General features: G+C 35.5%; 1 protein-coding gene across 2 annotated transcripts in view; it reads right to left on the bottom strand.

The window, feature by feature from the left end:
- Ikzf3 (IKAROS family zinc finger 3) overlaps positions 1-23,606 on the bottom strand; it is a 90,871-nt gene that overhangs the window by 50,634 nt on the left and 16,631 nt on the right. Inside the window, exons 2-3 of one of the 2 annotated variants that reach the window (XM_015506628.2) lie at positions 11,748-11,801; positions 9,106-9,207 (exon numbers count right to left, since the gene is read on the bottom strand). In XM_015506628.2, the coding sequence (XP_015362114.1) occupies positions 9,106-9,207; positions 11,748-11,801 (156 nt within the window). Of the gene's footprint in view, positions 1-9,056; positions 9,208-11,747; positions 11,802-23,606 lie in introns of those variants that run through there. The other variant, XM_048785122.1, reaches the window with a different exon arrangement.

Here is a 23,606-nt window from a genome sequence, read left to right as displayed (position 1 = left end):
TCGTTGAGCTGGCACTCCACCACCTTGCACCTCATCTCTACCTGCTCATATCTCTGGGTACAGTAGTGTTAAACACATCTCACCTCTCGCCCTGATCTTTAGAGGCTTTGATTTTACTGTGTTCCTCTGAGATCACAGGCCACATATAAGCCATAGGGATATTCTTTTTAATGACATGTTTTAATATTGCTTTAGCTTCTGTTTTTGACATCACAGTATCGTACTGACATTTTAGATTCAAGAAGGTCCTAATATCCTTTATGTTCAGTGAAGTGCCTGCTATACTCCCAGCATTCATTTGATGCTAAACAAAAATAAAGACTTGGGGATCTCTGGGCCTTTTCCTACTGCTCAAGTTCAGTCTGAAGACAGTTGCAGTTGGACACTAAGGAGAAGTAATAATTGTTCTTAGGTGTCGATGACAAAGCTGGAAAAAGTACTCTGGACCTCTTCACTCCCAGTGTTTTTTCAATCCAGTTGAATTATACTGCTTCACTGGAAAGCATTTTCAGAAAGATGTAAATGTGGAATATTAAGGTTTTTTTTTTTCAAAAAGTTTGTAATGTAATGTAGTGAAATCTTGTCATATACAAACAATACCAGATAGAATATAACTAGGTATGTAAACAAGTACTAATAGAACATATTCCAAAAACTCAGCTCTGAGACTACACTGGGGGAGTTGGGATACTGTAAGAAGGCCTTATGGAGAAACAAACTTGAGTTGATGTAACTATTACCCGTACATTATCCTTATGGACTTAAGTTTTCAGGAAGAAAGGAGGAACCAACTAAGTGGTAATACAACATTTAATCCACATATGGTTTTATTCCTAATTAATTTGTGTAAACTGCAGTGAAAGAAAGCTCAACTACATGTGCATGTGATGAGCAGAGCTGTTAATAGCAGATATATATATATATAATATATATATATATATATAGAGAGAGAGAGAGCAGATATATATATATATATAATTTTTAAGATAATAGTGTTAGAGTACCCACTGATGCCTTTTAAAGATATTTATATGAATTCTGTTCCTTTCAAGGACCAAAAGCTTTCTTAACTCATCATATAATTAAAGTATACACTAGGCCAGGAGTAATAAAATTATGGCCTGCAGGTTGGCTCACTTTTTTTTAATATTTATTTTTTAGTTGTAATTGGACACAATACCTTTATTTCACTTATTTATTTTTATATGGTGCCGAGGATCAAACCCAGGGTCTTGCACATGTGAGGCGAATGCTCTACCGCTGAGCCACAACCCCAGGCCCTAGCTGTCTGTTTTTATAAATAAAATTTTATTGCTACGCAACTATGCCCATTCATTTTATGTATCTTCTTTGGTTGCTTTACACTATAATGGCAGAATTGAAGAGCTGTAATACAGATTGTGTGGCTCTCACATTCTAAGATATTTACTATCTGGCCCTTTACAGAAAAAGTGTGCCAATCCCTACACAAGGTTCCTAGGACTATTTTGTAAAAATATATAATAATATTTGTGGAATGGGAAACAAGTGAATTTATGCTAAATGTTAACATCTACACAATTTTTCTAAGTATTTTTATTTTGTTTTACAAATAATTCTAATTGGATAAAGACTTTTCCCCCTAAAAATTAGTCTGTCTTTCCAAAAGAGAAAAGATAGAATGTTTCCATCAGGGCCTGAAATTTTCTGTAAAGTAACTAAGAGCTGAAAACTTGTAAACATGTACATGACATTTAATTTTTTTAAGATGTAAATTAAACATTACAATTATTCTGAATTTAAAGCACCCCAGACAGGTTAGTTTCTAAAAACTTTCAAAGGACATCTTTAAAAATGCTTCTGTTAAATTTAAAATCGAACAGGATTCTCTAAAGCATGTTTTCTATATTTGTTATTACAATTTAGCTAAATTTCTCTAATCACTTTAAAAAGTATAATCCTAACACCAGTCTTTTTTTTTTCCTTTTGGTACTGGGGGTTAAATCCAGTACCAAAGTTAAGCAACCATTAAGCCATGTCCCCAGCCCTTTTTATTTGGAGACAGGGTCTCCCAAATTGCTTAAGATCTTGCTAAATTGCCTAAGCTAGCCTTGAACTTAAATCCTCTTGCCTCAGCCTCCATAGTCACTGGGATTACGTGTGTGTGCCACCACACCCAGCCTAACTCCAGTCTGTATGTGCCATTGTACTGCATGTGGCAGAAGTATCTTATTATGCAATGCGTATATCTTCTACCAGCCAATGCTACTTTTCAATTCTATTGCTTCCATAATTTAATGTGTATAATTTGAACACATTGATCATATTGCATCTGTTTTAAAAGAAGGACTCTGTAATCACTTTTTCCAAAGGTATATAGCCCAAATTAAGAGTCAATATTAATATTACAGTAATAAATTTGGAAGTTAATCATGAAAGAATGGAATAATCCATTTCAATAATCAGAGTAGACTAAAGTTAGCCTATTCATTTCTTTCTGAGTCTTTAGAGGAAAGAACTGTTTCTTCTCTCTTTCCCAAATTATTTGGGATGATTGATCATGTTTTCTAGTGTTTACCAAGAACAGCATGAGACTTCCAGATCCTTAGCAACTGGAAAAAATAATTTCTACACACAGATGTCCATTAATCCATTGACACGTTGTTGGAAGTAAGGTGATAGAAATGGCATAGACTGTTACAATAATCAAAGAGAATCCACACTGAATGGATCACAGAGAATGAATCTCCCTCTTAACTCTTCTCTTTAGTAATATCCAGAGCAGATTCAGAATGAGCAGAGGCCTACAGTCTACAGTATAGTTACTAAAGAGGCACTACATCTCCTGGGGTTTTATAATATTTATTTAAATTCCTATTTTGAATGAAAATTAACTGGTTTCTTGTTTATATTGAGGTATTCAATCTCATTCACTCCCAACTACTTGAAAAAAAACAAAATCTATAGGCTACTTCTGCACTTAGAGCAAAATCTAACACAAATGATAATTTTCCAGACCAAAGGTTGTATAGGGATCACTATTTCAATACAAACTTAATGGTGCTGCCTACCAGAACTCAGAAGCCCTAACTCAGAAAGATGGAAGTCAAGGCACAGCTACCATTTGCCTCATTCTGAGTGTGACTCCATGGATGTCACCTTCAAGAAGCTGCATGAAACTGATACATCATATGTCTTTCCTCAGCACAAATGACCACATCCTGTGCCAGGCAGCAATTTTCTGTTTCTGTGGTTAAAAACTGGTACAAATTAATGTATAGCTCGGCAGAGCTGGAATGTTAGTTGAAGCTGTGATTTGAATCTCAGAAATTTTAGACAAAGAACTCCATTTCTTGGTCTTAAGCAATCAAAGTAAAAGAAAAAAAGACTCTGAGAAGACATTTTCTTTTCTTTCTCTAAGAAACACACATATATATGCAAATATAACTAACCCAGGAATTTCATTTAGTCACTTACTCAAGTCACTTATTGCACACTTACTTATGGGACAAGAACTGTTCTTGGTGTTGCAAGTATCTGGCAGTGAAAAAGACAGTCCAAAATGCAAGGTCAATCAAGGATGGAAGGAGACAAATAATAAATGAACAAATAAATCTATGATAAGTGCCATGCAGAGAATTAGATTAGGGTACTGGGTTAAAATAGTAACTGGGTTATAACAGAAACCCTCTCTGAAGAAATGATATTTAAAATGAGATCTGAGTGACATTTATAAAGTAATAATGATTAAATTTATTGACCTAATTACCAGCATATAATGTGAGCAATGTAAACATAAACATAGTGCTTAAAATTCACACAAAAAGCCTGAAAGTAAGTATTCCATAATGCCTTGGATGGTACAATAGAGGTGGATTTTGTTTTTTTCTTTCTACTTCAATGAACTTTCCAATCTTTTGTATTAATACAAAAGTATATTTGGTCTTTGCTCCTGTTCCCAGTTCTGGGCACAGAGCTCCTAAAACTCTTGCAATTTCCTTTGTTGGAGAAGTATCTTTCTTAATCCTAACAAGCCTCTTTCAATAGAACCTGAGTTTATGCTAATGACTAACTTAGGTTGGGGCCCTTAGATAGCTTCAGGATGGAACTGGTAACCAAAAAGATAAGTAATTAGATGGTCGGAACCTTCAGCCCCAAACTCTAGGAAGGCAGGGGGCTGGAGATTGAACTCTTATAAAAATTCTGAACAATAAAGAGAGCTTCCAGGTTGGGGAACCTAGAGAAGAGCTGGGAAGGTGATATGCCTGAAGAGGGATCCCCATCTACCTTGTCTTATGCAGCTCTTCTATTTGGCTGTTCTGAGTTGTATCATTTATAATAAACCAACAATAGTAAGTAAAGTGATTTCCTGAGTTCTATGAGTCATTCTAGCAAATCATCATTCCTGGAGTGGGGGGAGAGTATTTGTGGGAACCTCTAAATTTGCCCAGGTTGTACAGAGGTATGGGTAACCTAGGGACTTGATACTTAAAATCAATGTCTGAAATAGGGGTAATTATGTGGGATTTAGCCCTTAACTTATGGAGTCTGCTCTAAGTCTGGGAATTAATATTAAAATTGAATTGAATTGTGGGACATCCATCAACTGAACTATTCTGAAGAACTAACTGGTTGTTCATGTTGAGAAACATTCCAGAATTGGTTTTAGGAGCTGGATTTGCTAGCCCAGTGTTGACACAAAGAAACATGTGGTTTGGAATGAAAAAGGATAGGGGATATGGAAACATTGATTACTGGGGGCCATATGGTCACTCGTGGTATGGAGCAGCAGCTACTAATGGTAAAAATTACCAGCGGAATTTAGAAATGGACCCAACTCCTGAGGAACTGGTTCACTGGATGCATTAGGAAATGCCAACTAATAGGGTAAAAGTGAAATATGTAATCCTTTCTTTATCTATAATAGCTAAAGTGAAAGAAAAAGAGAGCATTGGGTCAGATTTTGACACTAGACCAAACTCAGGTTCCAGTTGCCCTGAGCTTTGGATATTAGATTCAAAGCTGCACCCAAAGGGGAATACTTAGAAATACTTATTGGGAACAATAGAAAAACTCATAAGATCTCTAGACACCAAGAGGATGGTCCAGATAAGAGAGGGGAAAACCAAGAAAGTACTGAAACCAGAGGATATAGTATAAAAGATTATTTTATAAATCAGTATCATTATCTTTCTAAAGAACCCTTACAAAAATGGATTGTGAGAAAAATTAATTTACAGGCAGTATGTTGGGTTTTTGTTTTTGGATTTTGTTTTTCTTTGTGGTGCTGGGGGTTGAACCTAGGTCCTGGTGTGTGCCAAGTGTGTGCTTTAACATTGAGCTACAGTCCCTGCTCTGTATTTTCGTTTTTAAATGCTGATGAGTGGAAGAGCATGTTTGGGTTGATGTAGTATCCAGAGCTCACTATGGAACAATCACAGATGGCTACACATAGTCTAGACAATACTTTGTTCCTGAGGGAACCACCTGTCTAGCTTTCAATAAAGCTACATCATTCGCATAAACTCAGGTGCTATTGAAAGCCATTGTAAGGTCTATTTACTCCAATAAGTGTGTCCAACTCCCCCTACAAAAGTTAAATGGAACACCCCAGATGAAAAAACTGATATGTTTCACATTTGTGGAACTGGATTTATAATAATTAGGATATTTACTTGCTCAATATGCCCATTTCCCAAGTCATGATAAATGCCAACATTAAGGCGGTATCTAAGAATGTACATATTGGCTATGGTATGGTTAAGTTAGTACAGCCACAGAGAAAATGAGAATGAAGTTTGGAAGGAAAAAGTTTATTATACTCAGTATATGTCATACAGGGTGTAACACTAGTGTAGTCAGGAAGAAAAAAGAGGAAAGAAAGCATTATGCCACAGCTTTTATTGAGGTTTCTGTAGGAGGGCAAGGCAGGACAAGGTAAGCAGCTTAGATAGGTCTGTGTATGTGTGTGTGTATGTGTGTGTGTATGTGTGTGTGTGTGTGTGTGTGTTGCTAGGAATTAAACCTAGGGGTGCTCTATTGCTGAGTTACACGCCCAGTCCTTACATTTTTTTTTTTTTTAATTTTGAGGCAGGGTCTCGCTAAATTGCCCAGATTGACCTTGAATTTTTTTTTTTTTTAATATTTTTATTTTTTAGTATTTGGCGGACACAACATCTTTGTGCGGACACAACATCTTTGTTTGTATGTGGTGCTGAGGATCGAACCCGGGCCGCACGCATGCCAGGCGAGCACGCTACCGCTTGAGCCACATCCCCAGCCCCGACCTTGAATTTTTGATCCTACTGCCTCAACCTCCAGAGCACTGGGATTATAGACATGGGCCACCACACTGGCTAGGATAGGCTATTTGAATAATCTTATTAGACTTGGGAGGATAGGGATGGTTTCTAGTTGGCAGGTACCAGAACTTAGGATGATTTAGAGCCGGGAAAATATTGGCTTGGTGTGTGAAAGGTAGATAAGGAGATAACTTGGGTTATAGATTCAGGACTGGTTGGTTTGTATATATGAAAAGCATGCTCCTAGATGAGACTTTTACTACATCTAAGAATTGCCTATCCTTGGGAGGAACAGGTCTATTAGGCCCTCAAATTACAAAGCATCAAAAATACAAATAATAAGAAAATAAAGTATAATTGACCTCATGATGAATGCCAAGTAGACAGATATAGATGCTAAGAAAATGCAGTTGGTACAGGGGTACACCCCGGATTACTTTACTGAAAAACTGAGTAACAGTTCAAGAGGCCTTTCTGAATTTTCTTAGTTTCTCCTCATAGGTCTTACAGATACCAATAAGAATGTTAGATTGATTAATAAGAAAATGGGGGAGAGCCAAAGGACTCATCCCATCAAAGTTGATGTTTATTAAGAAGTAAGCTGAGGGCTGGGATTGTGACTCAGTGGTAGAGCACTTGCCTGGCATGTGAGAGGAACTGGGTTCGATTCTCAGCACCACATAAAAATAAATAAATATCCATCAACAACTAACAAAATATTTTAAAAAATAAGTAAGCTGAACTAAGGAAATCTTCATGGGGTGAAAAAAAGAGGTAAATAAAAGGGGGAGAATCAAGGGACTCATTTCTAGCAGGGTGTTATTAAGAAATGTGTTAGGGGCTGGGGATGTGGCTCAAGCGGTAGCGCGCTCTCCTGGCATGCGTGCGGCCCGGGTTCGATCCTCAGCACCACATACAAACAAAGATGTTGTGTCCACCGATAACTAAAAAAAATAAGTATTAAAATTCTCTCTCAAAAAGAAAAGAAAAGAAATGTGTTAAATAAAACAGCCATTGATGGTTGAAACAAGCTCTTAACAGAGACTATTTAAAGTTGGGTGGACAAAAAGGAACCCTTGTTGGTCCTCCTGCATTGAAAGGCCCCAAACAAATTCACTTTATTTGCTCCAGTTGGGAAAAAAAATTGAATCCAGAAAACAAAGATGATAATGAGAAATCTAACCTTAATTGCTTGGGGCAATAGGCAGATTAATCATGACAAATATTGAAAAAGAGCCCTAATAGTTGCCAATGCCTATAATCCCAGAAACTTGGAAGGCTGAGACAAGAGGGTCACAAGTTAAAAGTCAGCCTCAGCAGATCAGTAAGACCCTGTCTCTAAGTAAAAAAACAAAACAAACAAACAAAAAAAAGAGGTGAGAATGTAGTAAAGCATCCCTGAGTTCAATCCCCAGTACAAAAAAAAAAAGCGGGGGAACCCAATTGCACCCTAGGGACCCAAAAGCCCTTTTGCATAAGAGAAGATAAAATGGTCGGGAGGTAGAGAAGTTGTTTCTGGGGCTCCTTGACATGGAAGCTTCATATATTATAGTATGAAAACTTACTGGCAAAGCCCTAACACAGATTTACACTAGATTAGAGAATATAGAAATATGAGAGTTAAGAGGGTTAAGGTGGAGATTTAGATGAAAAAGGAAATTCTCCAAACATCGATGGAAACTGCCACTATATTTGAAGGACAAAAAATAATCTTAAACCCTAAGATACCCATGATGTCTTGGGTGATGTCAGGGAAATGCTCTAATGGGGAGGGCCATGCACAGAAGAGTTCTATCATAAAATGGAAATGTTTTCTTCAGGGTGATGCTACCTGGGAACTGAAGGAAGAAATTCACAAGCATCAAGCCTCTTCTCCCATTTAGAACTATGTGAGAAGCTGTCAGATTCTAGTGACACTCAGTCAGTACCCTATAAAGTAGCCCTTGACTGATCAACAAATTGCTGCTTGGTTTTAGATGGCAGTTCTAAGGAAAAGGGACAACATCATCTTTGGAAGACACTTCTCTGATTGAAGAAGGTGACAGCAAGTCAGTTTGATGGGCTGAATTACCTTTGTTTTCCAAGCAGTCATGGAAGAACTGAACAATATAAGTACCTTTGTTTCTACTGAGTCATGGGTAATGGTCAGTGCCTGGTCATACGGCAAAGCAAAAGGGCAATGGAAAATTGGCTTATTAAGGGAATTCCTGTATGAGGCACAGACTTATGGAAATCACTATGACAGAGAGAAGGAGAAATAATAGCTGAGGGCAAAGAAATGAACAAATGGGTTATGTAGCAAGTTCTCTGAGTTATCCGAGCAATTTATTGAGCCTGGGGGTGGGGCAGTGGGAACCCTCAAGTTTGCAGATAAATCAGACAGAAGTGTAAGTAACACCTGGGAACTCAGTACTTGAAACTGGCATCTAAGTGGGGACAGTCTTGTGGGACTGAGCCCTTAGCCCATAGGGCCTGTGCTAACTCTGGGAGTTAGTACCAGAATTGAATTGAATTGAATTGTTGAACACCCAGTTATTATCTGGAGAATAGAAGAACTGGCTGTTGTGTTGGAAAACACCAAGACAGACTTTCTATAATGAATATGTACTACTTTAAAATGGAAAAGAGTACAATAAACATTTTTTAAATAAAGTTAATATAACTTGCTGATATACTAAATGCAAATACTTGTGAAACAAACAAATCAGAATCACTTCTCACTAAACCCACAAATGTAAGTTTCCCTTGGAGAGCTAATTTCTCCTTCATACTAACCTTTGACCATATTAAAACCATTAGATTTAAGCCGTACACTATGGCTCACCTCCTGTATCTTCATCTTCATTGGTTGGGGCTTCTGCACTGTCCACATTTTCTACTTCATGCGGTTTGGTTAAATTGTAGTCACTCAAAACTGTTGGACTTTCTAAAAAACAAAAAGAGTTCTAAGTATGTGATAAACTTTGAAGAATTTTTATAAATATGTATTAAGTATATGTCATTTCATGTTCAGCTCTACAGAATCCTTTAGTAATAAACAGTATGCCCTCACATATATCTAAGAGGGACCTGTGTGAAAACTTTTCAAGTGGAGAACTACACATGGGGTTCATGGCACCTTTCAATTCATGCAATTATCTTTAACATTTCTTCCACCCAAGTTCAAAATCACTCATGATTTTTCTGGACAGAATTTTTTTTCTTCATTCGTATCTCATGATATTCAGCAGAATGCCATTGCTATTTATGTCCAACTATCAATATGCAATAATGAGAAATATTGAACTTGGAAACACTGGTATGATCCACTTTGGGAAAAATGCTGTTTTGAACTTTTAATAAATACTGACAAGGCTATAGATATGAACAAGTCATCATGCCTATCCTACCTTCAAGGAACTTATACTTTGCAGATATGGATAAGAGAAGCCTTCAACCATAATGCAAGGCAGACTCAGATACAGGGTGGAAGGATTCAAAGTGCAGTGGGAGTTCATAAAGGAAAGAGAGCAGACATGATGAAAGTATTCTTAAATAAATAGAAAGCTTGGTAAACATCAAGTTTAAGGGAAATAAAATTTTGTTACAATAAATACTGATAATACTAAATGTAAGAGAAAATGAATAATGTATCTGGAATTATTTTCGCATGTAAGCTTAACAAAGAGCTTAACAAAAAGATGATAGCAGAGGTAATGAACTGAGGGCTGGGGTTGTGGCTCTGTGGTAGCCTGGCACACGTGAGGCACTGGGTTCAATCCTCAGCACCAAATAAAAAATAAATAAATACGTCTGGGGTTGTGGCTCAGTGGTTGAATGCTTGCCTTGCACCTGTGAGGAACTGGGTTTGATCTTCAGCACCACATAAAAATAAATAAATAAACAAAATAAAGGTATTGTGACCATCTACAACTAGAAAAAATATTAAATAAATAAATAAATAAATAAATAAAGGTTTTGTGTCCACCTACAACAAAAAATATTTTTAAAAATAAGTAATGAACTGAGAAATTACTTTCTATCAAACTCCTTCCTAGGATTCCATAAAATATTTACTGAATACCTATAATTACAACAAATAATCAAAGACACTGAATCCTGTGGCATTTAAGCTGGGTCAAAATAAGAGAGGTAACTAGAAAATCTACAGAGGCATGATAAAACTCATGGTGCAGGATATGTACTGGAATGTACATGTAAAACAGAAACACATTTCATAAAGTCCATGATGAAGAGGCTCTGAAAATGTCATAATCATGGACTCATTTTTTGATTTATGAATACCTAAGAGTCTAATTTCTGCATATTATAATGTGTATTCTATAAAAGTGGTTCACTTTTCTCAAGCTTGAAATGAATAACATATAGTAGACTCTTCATCAATTAATGCGAGGTTCATGTTCAATTAAATATGAGATTATAGCTCACAATTATACAAAACACTTAAGTAATACATTTTGTAATATACCATAACTTTTGATTCAAGCAAAGTGAGTTAATTGATGGAGAAATCATAGAATTATTTTTAGGAAATAAATTATTTTAAATGTTTATAGTTTATCCTAGAGAAGGGGGTCAATGAACTATAGCCCAAAGGCCATGTGTGACTCTGGCCTGTTTCTATATGGGTTCAGGAAGCAGGAATGGTTTTTACATTTTTTTTCCACTAATTAAAAAAAATTTTTTTTAGTTGTAGATGGACACAATACCTTTGTTTTATTTATTTATTTTTATGTGGTGCTAAGGATCAAACCTCACACATGCAAGGCAAGTGGTCTACCACTGAGCTACGAACCCAGCCCGGTTTTTATATTTTTAAAGGGTAGTAAAAATACTAAGAAGAATATGGGACAGGGACTACAAGTGGCCTGAAAAGTCTGAATTATTTACAATCTAGCATTTTACAAAAACAAAACAAAACAAAACAAAAAAAAAACTGTTCTACAGTAAAACACAAGTCATTCAAAGTTGTTACCATAATATTCAACAAAAGCTGTCTTTATCAAGATCAACCAGTTGAAAATTTTTAAAAAGGAAAAGAAAAACCCAGTATTCAATATTAGGCAGAGTGCTGTTAGGCCCTATTTTGCAAAATAATTCATATGATCTAAATGAATGAGTTATTTGTTTTATAAGCAAAAGCAACTTTTTATTTTTTGTTTCATTTTGGTATCAGGGATTGAACCCAGGGACACTTAATCATTGAGCCACATCCCCAGCCCTTTTTATTTTTTATTTTGAGGCAGGGTCTTGCCAAGTTCCTTAGGGCCTCACTAAGTTGCTGAGTCTGGCTTTGAACTTGCAAAGTTTTGCCTCAGCCTCTCTAGCCAATGTGCCATTAAGCCAGGCTGACAACAGTATTTTTTTTTAAACATAGCATTTTTACTATAACCAGAATAAGAACACTCCTCTTTCTTTGGTATTATCAGCAAAGGTATGTTTTTAGAAAGGAAAGACCCATGTTACCTGAGGGCACAGGCTGCTCCTGAGTGCTTTTCAGTTCCACATTTGGTTGTATATCTGAAAAGAAAGATTATAAATAAATGGATAGGGTACACTGACACAGATTTCAGCATTCCAAATTTAATAAGGATCCCATTTTGAAAACTTAGCGGCAGAATTCCTCTTTCAGAGCAGGACTACACTTCCTCTATGCTCTCCTTAAAAGTGCCTCAAGAAGAAGGAAATGAATTATTGATGCAGCAATGTTATTCTGAGAACTTTCTCCCAGAAGTTACTTATACAAGAACAGTGAGCAAAACACAGGGCCCAATAGAGACAATCTCAGATATCCTATTCTTCCTCCCAATATTTTATTATAAATATTTTCAAACATACAGATAGAAAAGTTAAAATAATTACACAGTGAATATGCATTACCCACTGACTAGATTTTATAATAGCATTATGCTATTTTTTGCTTTTTCACATATTTTCTCCTATCCATCATTTTACTCCATCTATCAGTTCATCTTACTTTTTTGAAGCATTTCGAAAGAAGTGGTAGATTTTGGCATATTTCACATCTAAGACTTTAGCATGTATACTATTAACAACTAGAGTTCCATATTTATTTATAAGATTTTTTAAGGTAAAAGTTACATAGAGGTGGGTGTGGTGGCACATGCCTGTTATCCCAGTGACTGGGCTAAGGCAGAAGGACCACAAGTTCAAGGCCAACCTCAATAACTTAGCAAGGCCCTAAGTAACTTAGGGAGAACCTGTCTCAAAATAAAGCAATAAAAAGACTGGGAATGGGGCTGGGGATGTGGCTCAAGTGGTAGCGCGCTCGCCTGGCATGCGTGCGGCCCGGGTTCGATCCTCAGCACCACATTTCAAGATGTTATGTCCGCCAATAACTAAAAAATAAACATTAAAAATTCTCTCTCCTCTCTCTTTAAAAAAAAAAAGACTGGGAATGTGGCTCAGTGGAATGTGACTTCTGGGTTCAATACCTGGTATTAAAAAAAATTATAGCAAAATGCATTTTTTTTTTTCTTTTTTGGTACCAGGGATTGAACTTAGGGGCATCTGACCACTGAGCCATATCCCCAGCCCTATTTTGCCCTATTTATTTAGAGACAGGTATTTTTTTTTCTTTTTTCTTTTTTTTTTGCTACTGGTGATTGTACTCAAGGGCACTCAAGGGCACCACTAAAGCACATCCCCAGCCTTATTTTGTATTTTATTTAGAGACAGGGTCTCACTGAGTTGCTTAGTGCCTCACCTTTGCTGAGACTGGCTTTGAACTCAGGATCCTTCTGCCTCAGCCTCTCAAGCTGCTGCGATTACAGGCGTGCGCCAACACACCAGGCTCATAGATCTTTTTTATTTTTTAGTTGTAGTTGGACACAATACCTTTATTTTACTTATTTATTTTTATGTGGTTCTGAGGATCGAACCCAGGGTCTGGCACATGCGAAGCAAGCGCTGTACCGCTGAGCCACAACCCCAGCCGAGGCTCATAGGTCTTCAGTATACCATTTAATGATGTTTTTAAAGGCATATTCTTGTGTAATGCAAATCCCAGTCAAGATACAGAACATTATCATCATCCCATGTCCCTTCCTAGTCCCCACCTACATACTCCAGAGACAGCTACTGTGTTTTTTTTTCATTATAGATTATAGTTTATTCTAAAACTTTTTAAAAATGGGATCAGACAGACACATGGTATAAATTATTTTGTCTGAGGCTTCTTTTACTCAACATAAAGTTTCTGAGATATATCCCTTCTGGGGTGTTTATCAGTACTTCACTCTTTTTATTATTAAGTAGTATTTCACCAAAGAATATGCCAGTTTGTTTATCCATTCTCCTGTTGAGGGACACTTAGACTGTTTCCAGTTTTGGCTACTATGAGTAAAACTATTCTTTTTCTTTTTAAAAACAATATACTCTTAAATTTTAGAATAGTAACAGAAAATCGTGAAGATGGTGCAGAGTTCCCACATACTTCATTCTCAGTTTCCTCTATCATTACATAACATCTTATATTAGTACGGTACAACTAATGAAAAAATACCAAAACATTTTTATTATCTGTATTCAGATTTCCTTAATTGTCCTCTGAAGTTCTTTCCCTGTCTCAGGATCCCACATTACATTAGTCACAGTGTTTTGGGCTCCTGTTGGTTCTCAGACTTTCCTTTTGAGGAATACTGCTCAGGTATTTTGTAGAATGTGCTTCAAATGGGATTTGTTTGTTTTTCTCATGATTAGACTCGGGTATGTTCATCCTTGTCAAAGTCTTTCTGCGGCCATATGCTTTCCTCTCTTGAGTAAATACTCAGGTATGGAACTACTGGGTCATAGAGCAGGCAAATTTAGTTTTAATAGAAACTGCCAGAACCAGTTTAAATATGGTTGTATCATTAGCAAGAATGATGCGCTGTATCCTTGCCAATATTTGGTTATTATCAGAATTTTAAAATTAGAGTCATTCTGGTAGATGTATATTGGTATTCTATTTTCATCTGAATTTATATTTCCCTGAAGAACCAAAAATATTGAATATCTTTCCATGTGCTTATTTATACATTTTTCTTTTTGAAGTATCTGTTCAAGTCTCTTGCTCATTTTTATTAGTTTGTATTTTCATTATTTTATAGGAGTTCTTTGCATATAACCAATACCAATCCTTTGTCAAATATATGATTTCGTACTATTTTCTTCCAGTATATAAATTACTTATTCATTATTTTAATGGTATTTTTTTCCCTAGTGTTGGAAATTAAGTCCAGGGCCTCAGGAATGCTTGGCAAGCACTCTGCTACAACCCTAGTTCCTTTAATAGTATCTTTTGATATTCAAAAGTTTGAAATTTTGAAGTCTAATGTATCCATTTTAAAACAGATATTTCTTCCTGTTTCTTATTTAAGAAAAACTAAAACTTAAAATTAGTTTTTAGTGGTTGTTTGGTATCTTCAATATAAATTATCAGTTTTACATCTTCCTTTCCAATTTTTATATGTTTAATTTCTTTCTAGCTTTATTACACTGGCTAGAATTCTAGAATTCCTAGCAAAACTGAATAGAAGTGCTGAGAGGGGTCATCCTTGCTCGGTTTTCAATTTTATGGAGGAAATGTTCAGTATTTCATCATAAATTATAATTTTAACTGTAAGTTTTGCACAGAGCTCAAGAAGTTCCCATCTATTCTTAATTTGCTAAGGCTTTTTGTTCTGTCTTTATAATGAACAAATATTGAAATCTGTCAAATATTTTTTATGTATCTATTGAAATGATATGTTTTTTTCTGCATCTATTCTGTCAACTTGAATGAATTACAAACCCTGGGATAAATTCCTTAGATTACATCCCTTGTACTTCTGGGACAAACCTCTGATATAGTTTCTGCTTTGTGTATTTCTACATCTAATTATTAGCCTGTTAAGGATTTATTTACAGTCTACTAAGAATTTATGTATTATGTTCATGAATGATTTGGACTTATAATTTTATTTCTTTCTTTAATGTGTTCATTAGATTTTGGTATCAGAATTTTTTATCATTCCCTCCTCCTTTATTTTCTGAAAGAATGGTATGAGATTTATTTCCTCCTTAAATATCTGGTAAAATTCAATTTGTTTAATTGTGATACTATTTGGGCTTGGAGTTTTCTTTATTTTTTCTTTCTTTTTTTTTTTAAACACAGGGTCTTGCAAAATCACCAAGTCTGGCCTTGAGCTTGCAATCCTTCTGATTTCCACCTCCCAAATAGTTGAGGTAACAAGCCTGGACAACCATATCTACCTGGAGTTTTCTTTTGATAATAATTTCAATTTCTTGAATTGATACAAACCAATTCATACTTTTAAATGCCATTTTGCATTAGTTTCAGTAAGTTTTATTTTTCAAAGAATTTGTCTACTTTACCTAAATTGTCAAATTAATTTGTGTAAGATTGTGACATTTCCTTGTTATTCTTTTAATATCTGTAAGATTTGTAGTTGTTTTCCTTTTTGATATTGATAATTTGTATTCTCTTTTTCTTTGTTAGTGTAGCTAAAGGTTTATCAAGTTTTTAAAAAATCTCTTCTAAGAAACAATTTCTGAGTCAGTTAATTTTCTCTATTGTTTGTTGGTTTTTTAATGGATTTCTTCTTTTTTTGCCAACATTCATAATATCTTTATATTTAGGAATTACTCATTTTTTATTTTTTATTTTTATCTTTATTATTTTCTTCCTTCTACTTACTTTGGGTTTAATTTACTCTTCCTTTTCCAGCATCTTAAAATGAAACTTTTGTAAACAGTTTTATCCCTGCCCTCTTTTCTAATTATTATTATTATTTCAGCACTAGGGATTGAACCCAGGGTTGCTTTACCACTGAGCTACACCCTGAACCCTTCTTACATTTTATTTTGAGACAGGGTCTCGCTACATTGTTCAGTCTGGTTTCAAACTGCTGATCCTCATGCTTCAGTCTCCTGAGTAGCTGGAATTACAGGTGTGTGCCATGGCACCTTGTAGGAAGGACAACTTTTTTTTAGTTTTCATTTATTTGGAGATTATTTTGCTTTCAGCCTTATAGGAAATTTTTGTTAAATATAGAACCCTAGGTTGGCAGTTTTTTGGGTTTTGCTTTGTTTTTTTGAGTTCTTTAAAGATGTCATTTCACTGAATTCTAACCTCTTTCGTTTCTGAGGAGAAGTCACTGATGTTTTAAGGTGTTTCTTTCTTATTCACAATGCATTCTTTTTTTTTTCCTGAATGCTTTCAAGATTTCCTCTTTATTTCTGGTCTTCAGCCATTTAACTATAATATTTACAGCTAGATGTATTTTTATTTGCATTTATCCTAGGTTCACTGAACTTGTTAATCTATAAAGTTAAGTTTTTCATCAAATTTGGAAAATTATCAGTCATTAGTTCTTCAAACACTTTTCTGCCCATCCTCTCACTCCTTTCCTTCTATGACATCAATGAATGTAAGTTAGACCTTTTCATATGTTCCCAAAATTCCCTGAGAATGTTCATTCCCCCACCATTTGAATAATTTCTATTATTATAGCTTCAATTTCACTTACTCTTTCTTCTGTCATCTTAATTTGTAGTAAAGACTATCTGATGAATTTTCTATCTCAGATATTGTAATTTTAATTCTAGACTTTTTATTATAGTTTCTCTGGTGAGATTTCCTATTTGTTAATTCATTATAAACATATTTTCCTTTACATCTTTGAATATTACTGCCAGTTCCAATAGGTATATCATCTTGAAGTTACTCATCATTCATTTCCTTCTCTCTAGAAGAAGGGTCTCATTTTCCTGCTTCTTTATATGACCTAATAATTTTGGATTGTATCCTGGATATTTTCTATGAAGAAATTCTGAAACCTGTTATGTTCCTCTGAACTGTATAGGAGATTTTTTTTTCTTTTCTTTTCTTTTTGTTGTATGTTGGTAATGAAGATTGAACCTAAGGACATTCTATCAATGAGCTAAATCCCCAGTCATTTTTATTTTTTATTTTGAAATAGGCTTCTAACTAAGTTGCCCAGACTGGCCTCAAACTTGTGATCCTCCTACCTCGGCATCCAGAGTCACTGGGATTACAGGTGTGTACTACATTACCTGATTTGGGAGTTTTTATTTGTTTTACTTTTCTTTTGGGGATGCTGGAGATTGTATGGGGGATTCAATTCAGGGGCACTCGACAACTAAGTCACATCCCCATCCCTATTTTTTTGTATTTTCTTTAGAGATGGGGTCTCACTGAGTTACTTAGGGCCTCGCTAAATTGCTGAGGCTGGCTTTGAACTCCCAGCTAGGCCTCCTGAGCCGCTGGGATTATAGGCGTGCGCCATCGCACCTGGCTTTGTTTATTTTACTTTTCTAAGAATGTGGTTAACTTGCCTGGGCTCAGACTCAAATTCTGTCTCACCTGTGGTAAGTGGCAGTTAGGATGACCAAATGTCCCATTTTCCCTGTATTGAGTTCTCCACAATATAAAACTGTGATAGTCTTGAGGCAACTCGGATGTGTTGGTCACTTACAGAAAAACATAAATTTCTATTTAGTCATTTTAGCCTCAGAAGGGCTACTTGTGATCCTACTAATATCAGGCAAAATATATGGTCAAAGATCAGCCAGATAATTCATATACAAAGTAGTCCTATCTAGCTTTCTCCTTTTCTCTAGCTTTTTTTTAGGATTCTCCCCTCACTTCTCAATGATGTGTTGCCATGGTTTTTAAGCCAGAAAGACTGTAGTTTTTCTATCCAGTTTTAGTCACTCAGTCTTCTCAGAGCACACTGCTTAAGATGGCCGCCATGGAGATTGGGCAGTCTGAATGAGGCAAAGTGGGTTTCCACATGGAGGGACAGACAGCATGGGATATCAGAGCCCCAACAGGGTAAGAACGGCCTTCAAGCAGGAAAACTGCCTGATTTGTAGTGCTGGAGTCTGAGAAGGGTGGAGAGAACTTCCAAGTTAAGGGACTGCTTACCAAGGAGAATCATAAGAGGAGCACAGCAAAGACATCTATGCAGTGGGGCAGTCTGGTGTTGTGTTTTAGAAACTGAACAGACCAAGCAGGATGACTGGCAGCATAAAGTCCAAATGGAGTGAAGAGAACTTCCATGTATGAGAGTGCTCCAATGCGAAGTGTCAGAATTTGAGTGGGGTTAAGAGGGCATCCATAGTAAAGGTACTCTTGTGTGTGGATGTCAGACAAAACAGCTGAAGAGTGTGTCCACAGAGTGGTGATCATAGTGTGAGATGTCAGACCCAAATTAGGCAAGAGCACTGGTACTACGGAGATAGTAGTAGCAATAGATGATTGGCTGTATAAAGAAGGAAGGCTCAAATATGTAAATATAATGCAAAAAAAAAAAGAGCCAGGTTTTACCTTTATCAGAGATAAAAGTTAAAAATGTGGAAGCCTGTAGTACTATATTGGAGTTGGCAGTATTGGCATGAAGGGATATAAAATATAGATGTAAATGTATGTAAATGGATACACATCAATATCGTAGTCCCTCACCTTATTCCCTGGGAGCACCTGAGAACAGGGACACACTCCTACAGCTTCTAACACTCAGATACTAACTTTTAAATATCATTTTTTAACTTAAGGGAGCCAGGCTCCTTGGAGATGGCTAGTTCCAGGGAATTCCAGGGTTGGGGCAGAGAAAGTGCAAGATGAATATAATATTTTACTGTACCAGAAAGCAAGGAGGAGTTCACAGAATAAAGAAAATATCTTAGGAGGATACTTCAAAGTGTTTGTCCCCTCCAAATACCTATTAATTACAAAGGTAAAAGAGTAACCATACAACGGAGAAGACTGGTAGGCAAACTATTTGAGCGAAGCTACATGAGATCGTCCAATAATGGGACAAATGAAAATGATGTGCCACCTGATGATAAGAGGAACACAGAATCACATTTGTGATATTCCTGCCAAATATATGTAACATGAATCAAGCCATGAAGAACTAGACAAACTCCAATTGAGAGAGTTTACACAGCAACTGGCTTGTAATCCTCAAGTGTTGAGGTCAGAAAGATTGAGGAACTGTTCGAGGTTGAAGGACAGTAAAGAGACATGCCAACCAAGTGCAATGTGTGAATCAGAACTGAACCTTCATTGTTGGAAAGTATTTGGAAAAATAGGTATTACCTCCTTTCGGGAAGTGGGGGCATGCCTACAATTTTGTCCAGGATAAGTTAGTCCTATCTATATAGTATTTAATGACTCAGTGATTTTGTTCCTGGGAATGCATCCTAAGGATACAAGCCTACTTGTGCAGAAACTTGCACATGCACACACTTACATACACAGAATGCTTATTGCAGCCTTATTTCTAGAAACAAAAAAGAAAAGAAAAACAACTGGAAATGACCTAAATAGCCATTAAGAAGACAATATTATAGAATTTCTGCAGTCATCCAAATGAATGGTGTAGATCTAACTCAGGTAAAAGTCTATGATATATTTTTACAGGGAAAAAATATAAGACGAAAAAAAGATGTAAAAATATGTGTAATTTCATTCAATTTATCTGAAAAATGCACATTGGTTTTTACGTGTTTGGATAGCTGCAGAAAAATTCTAGAAGGCTAAACTGCAACGTTACTTCTGTAGAAGAGATGTTGAGTTGGAAGATAGAGAATGTTCTTTAATTTCCCACATATTCTGTTCTTTTGAATTGTTACAAGAAACATATACACTTTATGACTTTAGAAATAAATATTTAAAAAACAAAAAAAAAAAGAACATTATAGAAACAGCTGGAGAGGACTGGCTAGGGTCTGGGGATTGAATGGTAGTAATGCATCAGTATTGATTTCGTGGGTTTGATGGTTTTACTGTGGTTATGCAGGAGAAGGCAGGACATATACGTTCAAGTATTTGAAAGTGATAGGGATCATGTCAGCAAATTACTCTCAAAATTTCCGGAAAAAAATAGTTGTTTTTTTAGGTACCAATCTGCAACTTTTCTGTAAGTTTGATAGTGTTTTTAAGTTGAAAAAGCTAACTGTGAAACTTTCAACTTCACACTGAAAGGATTCTTAACAGGAAAAAAAACAAAGAAAGAAAGAAAACTAGTTCAAAGGTTTCACATGAGCAACCGTCATGTGGGAACATCTTTTAGTTAAACATAGCAAGATAGTTTTTAAGACGGTGACCTACAGGCAAAAGGTGCTGGTCTTTTGAACCTTTTAAACTGACAATGACATTTAAATAGCTCTCAATAATATTTGTTCAAGTGTCCTGTGTGTATTGCAAATAATACCAGAAGCAACTGAGTATAGCTTCTAAGATAAAAAGGAGATTCTGAGTAGCTTTACATTCACAACTTCAAAGAGACAGTAATACCATCTAAATTAGACCACATACATGTCCTTCTTGGGTATTGAAAAATACACTGGGATCCATCTCCCCCTTAAACTTAAAGGCCTTTATAAGAACATGAAGCCTATCCAAAGACAGTGGTGGACAGATGGTGAAGTAATTCCCAACCAAAGATCAGAAACTTGTTGCATATTCTTACATGCAACGAAAGTTTTATAATTTTTAATTTATCATTTTGGAATTTCTTTAAACTTAACCCCAAAATTAAAGACCACATAAGAGTTTCCATTTGATGGGGTCTACTTGGGTCTTTTTAATGTGTAGACAGTCAGCATAGCTTTAAAATATTTTCTGAAAGAATATTCTAGAAAGCTAAAGTAGAAAGGATCCCCATATGGGCTGGGGTTGTAGCTCAGCTGTAGAGCACTCGCCGAGCACATGCGAGGCACTGGATTTGATCCTCAGCAACACATAAAAATAAATAAAGTAAAGGTATTTTGTTTATCTACAACTAAAAAAATATTTTCTTAAAAAAAAGGATCCTCATATTCACAAAGAAGATTACATTGTGGATACAGAGAAAGTAGGGTGATTGCTATCTGTATGGTTTTTTTTTTTTTTTGCTGGGGAGTAATGAAAATGTTCTAAAATTATCTTAGTGATAATTGCAACATCTGTGAAAGTTAAGATTCATTGAATTGTATACTTTAAATAAGTAAATTGTATAGTATATGAAATATCTCAATAAAACTGTCACAAAACAAACAACAACAGGATTCTTATAGTGCTATAGATAGATATAAAGTTCCCTGTACTGATGTGTGTATATATTTGATGCCCATAGGTTAATTTTGTTGAAATATAAATCTCATTGATCTTCTACATTACTCCTATTACCTGAACAGGTAAAGCATGTTCCTGCCTCGGGCCTTTGCATTTACCTTTCCCTCTAACTGTAATGCTCTCCCCTACTCCAGCATCCAACCAAAAAAAAAAAAAAAAATGCCACCTGGCTCACTTCTCTCTTCAAACAGGTGTCTGCTAAAAAGTCATATTATCCAACTAATTTTACCACATATCCTCTACCGTATCACATTATCCAAACAACTTTACCACATTGTCTTCTACTGTAGACCTCCTATCCTTAAGTCACCCTACTCTGCCCCTATCTTTCCCCTTGTTTTAAAACTTCTTAATTATCACCACTTTTGTTTTTTAGACAGGTTCTTACACAATTGTTCAGGCTGGCCTCAAACTTGCAATCCTCTTGCCTCAGCCTCCTGAGTTACTAGGATAACAGGCCTGCACCACCATGCCCAACCACTGTTCATTTTCTAATGTCTCTCCCTACAAGAATGTAAATTCCCTGTGAACAGAGATGTTATCTGTTATAACTGTATCTTCATCCCTCAAAAGAGTGTCCACTCATGATGGGCACTCAATAACATCTGTTAAATGCATGCATGAATTTTTACATCTTTACTGTTGATCCCTGTGAATGCTATGGATCAAGCAAGGTTTGGCAAACTATGGCTTGCGCCTGTTTTTGTACAGGCTGTGAACTAAAAATGGTTTTTATATTTTTAAATGGTTCAAAATAATCAGAAGAATGTATATTTTATGACACTTGAACATTATATGAAATTTAAATTTCAGTGTCCATCAATAAGTTTTATTGAAACACAGCCAAAGCCATTCATTTACATACTGTCTGTGGCTGTTTGTGTACAACAGCAGAGTTGAGTAGTTGAAACAGAGGCTATGTGACCTGCAAAGCCTGAAATATTTATTATTTGGTCTTTTACAAAAAAAAATGTGCAGAGTCCTGCTCTAAATTTGTTACTTCTAATAATGCACTGTCCAGTACAGTAGCCACTAACTACATGTGGGTATATAAGTTTAATTTTAAATTGATTAAAATTTAAAATTTGGTGTCTTGGTCTCACCAGCTACATTTCAAGCACTCAGCAGAACTCCAGTGGATACTGAACTTTACAGTACATATAAACAACATTTCCATCATCACACAAAGTTCTTCTAAACAGCATTGCTCTAAATTCTGGAACCTCTTGATGCTGCTTGAGAAACCACTGCAAAGTTACTTAAAACAGTTACTGGATTAGTACAGCATTATTCACAAGAGCCAAGATATGGAATTAACCTAAGCATCTATCATTGAATAAATGAATAAAGAAAATGTGGTAAATATACACAATGGAATACTATTCAGCCTTGCTGGGGATGTGACTCAGTGGTAGGGCGCTTGTTTGCCTAGCATGCATGAGGCCTTGGTTCCATCTCCAGCACCATTTAAAAAAAATCTAATATAACCAATAAGTAAATATAGTAAGGTCAAGGGAATACTATTCACCTTAAAAAGGAAATTCTGTCATTTGTGACAATGTGGATGAACCCAGAGGACATTATGTTAAGTGAAATAAGCCTAACAGGCAAATACTACATGATCTCACTTTACTTATTTGTGGAATCTAAAAGAATAAAACACATAGAAGTAGAGTAGTAGTTTCCAGAGGCTGAGGAGGGTGTAAAGATAGGGAGATGTTGGACAAAAATACAAAGTTTCAGTTTTACAGGAGGAATAAGTTTTTGAAACCTATTATATAGCAGGTTACTACAATTAATAATATATTAGAAATGCTAAGAGAGTAAACTTCAAATGTTTCACAACAAAAATATGTAGTAATATACTTAAAAATAAGAAGTAATTATATGGTAATTAGCTTGATTTAATCATCCCACATTGTATACATATATTGAAACATCATATTGTATCTCCCAGATGTATAAAATTCTAATCTGTCAATTATAACATTAATAAAAACAAAAGACAAGCTAGAAATTAGAAAGTAAAAAAAAATAATAATAAAGTAACAATTCTGGATCAAGACAAAAGAAGAAAATCAAACTGTGTAAAACTTAAATATCAAACAAAACTTTAAAAACTATACCAGAAACAGCTTAACAATGACCATTTTCTATTCTTAATTTCAAAACCCTGC

The sequence above is a fragment of the Marmota marmota genome, unplaced genomic scaffold (genome assembly GCF_001458135.2).
Source record: "Marmota marmota marmota unplaced genomic scaffold, marMar, whole genome shotgun sequence".
Lineage (NCBI taxonomy): Eukaryota > Metazoa > Chordata > Mammalia > Rodentia > Sciuridae > Marmota > Marmota marmota.
Note: the sequence above shows the minus strand (reverse complement) of the source record. Positions and strands in the feature narration are given on the sequence as shown.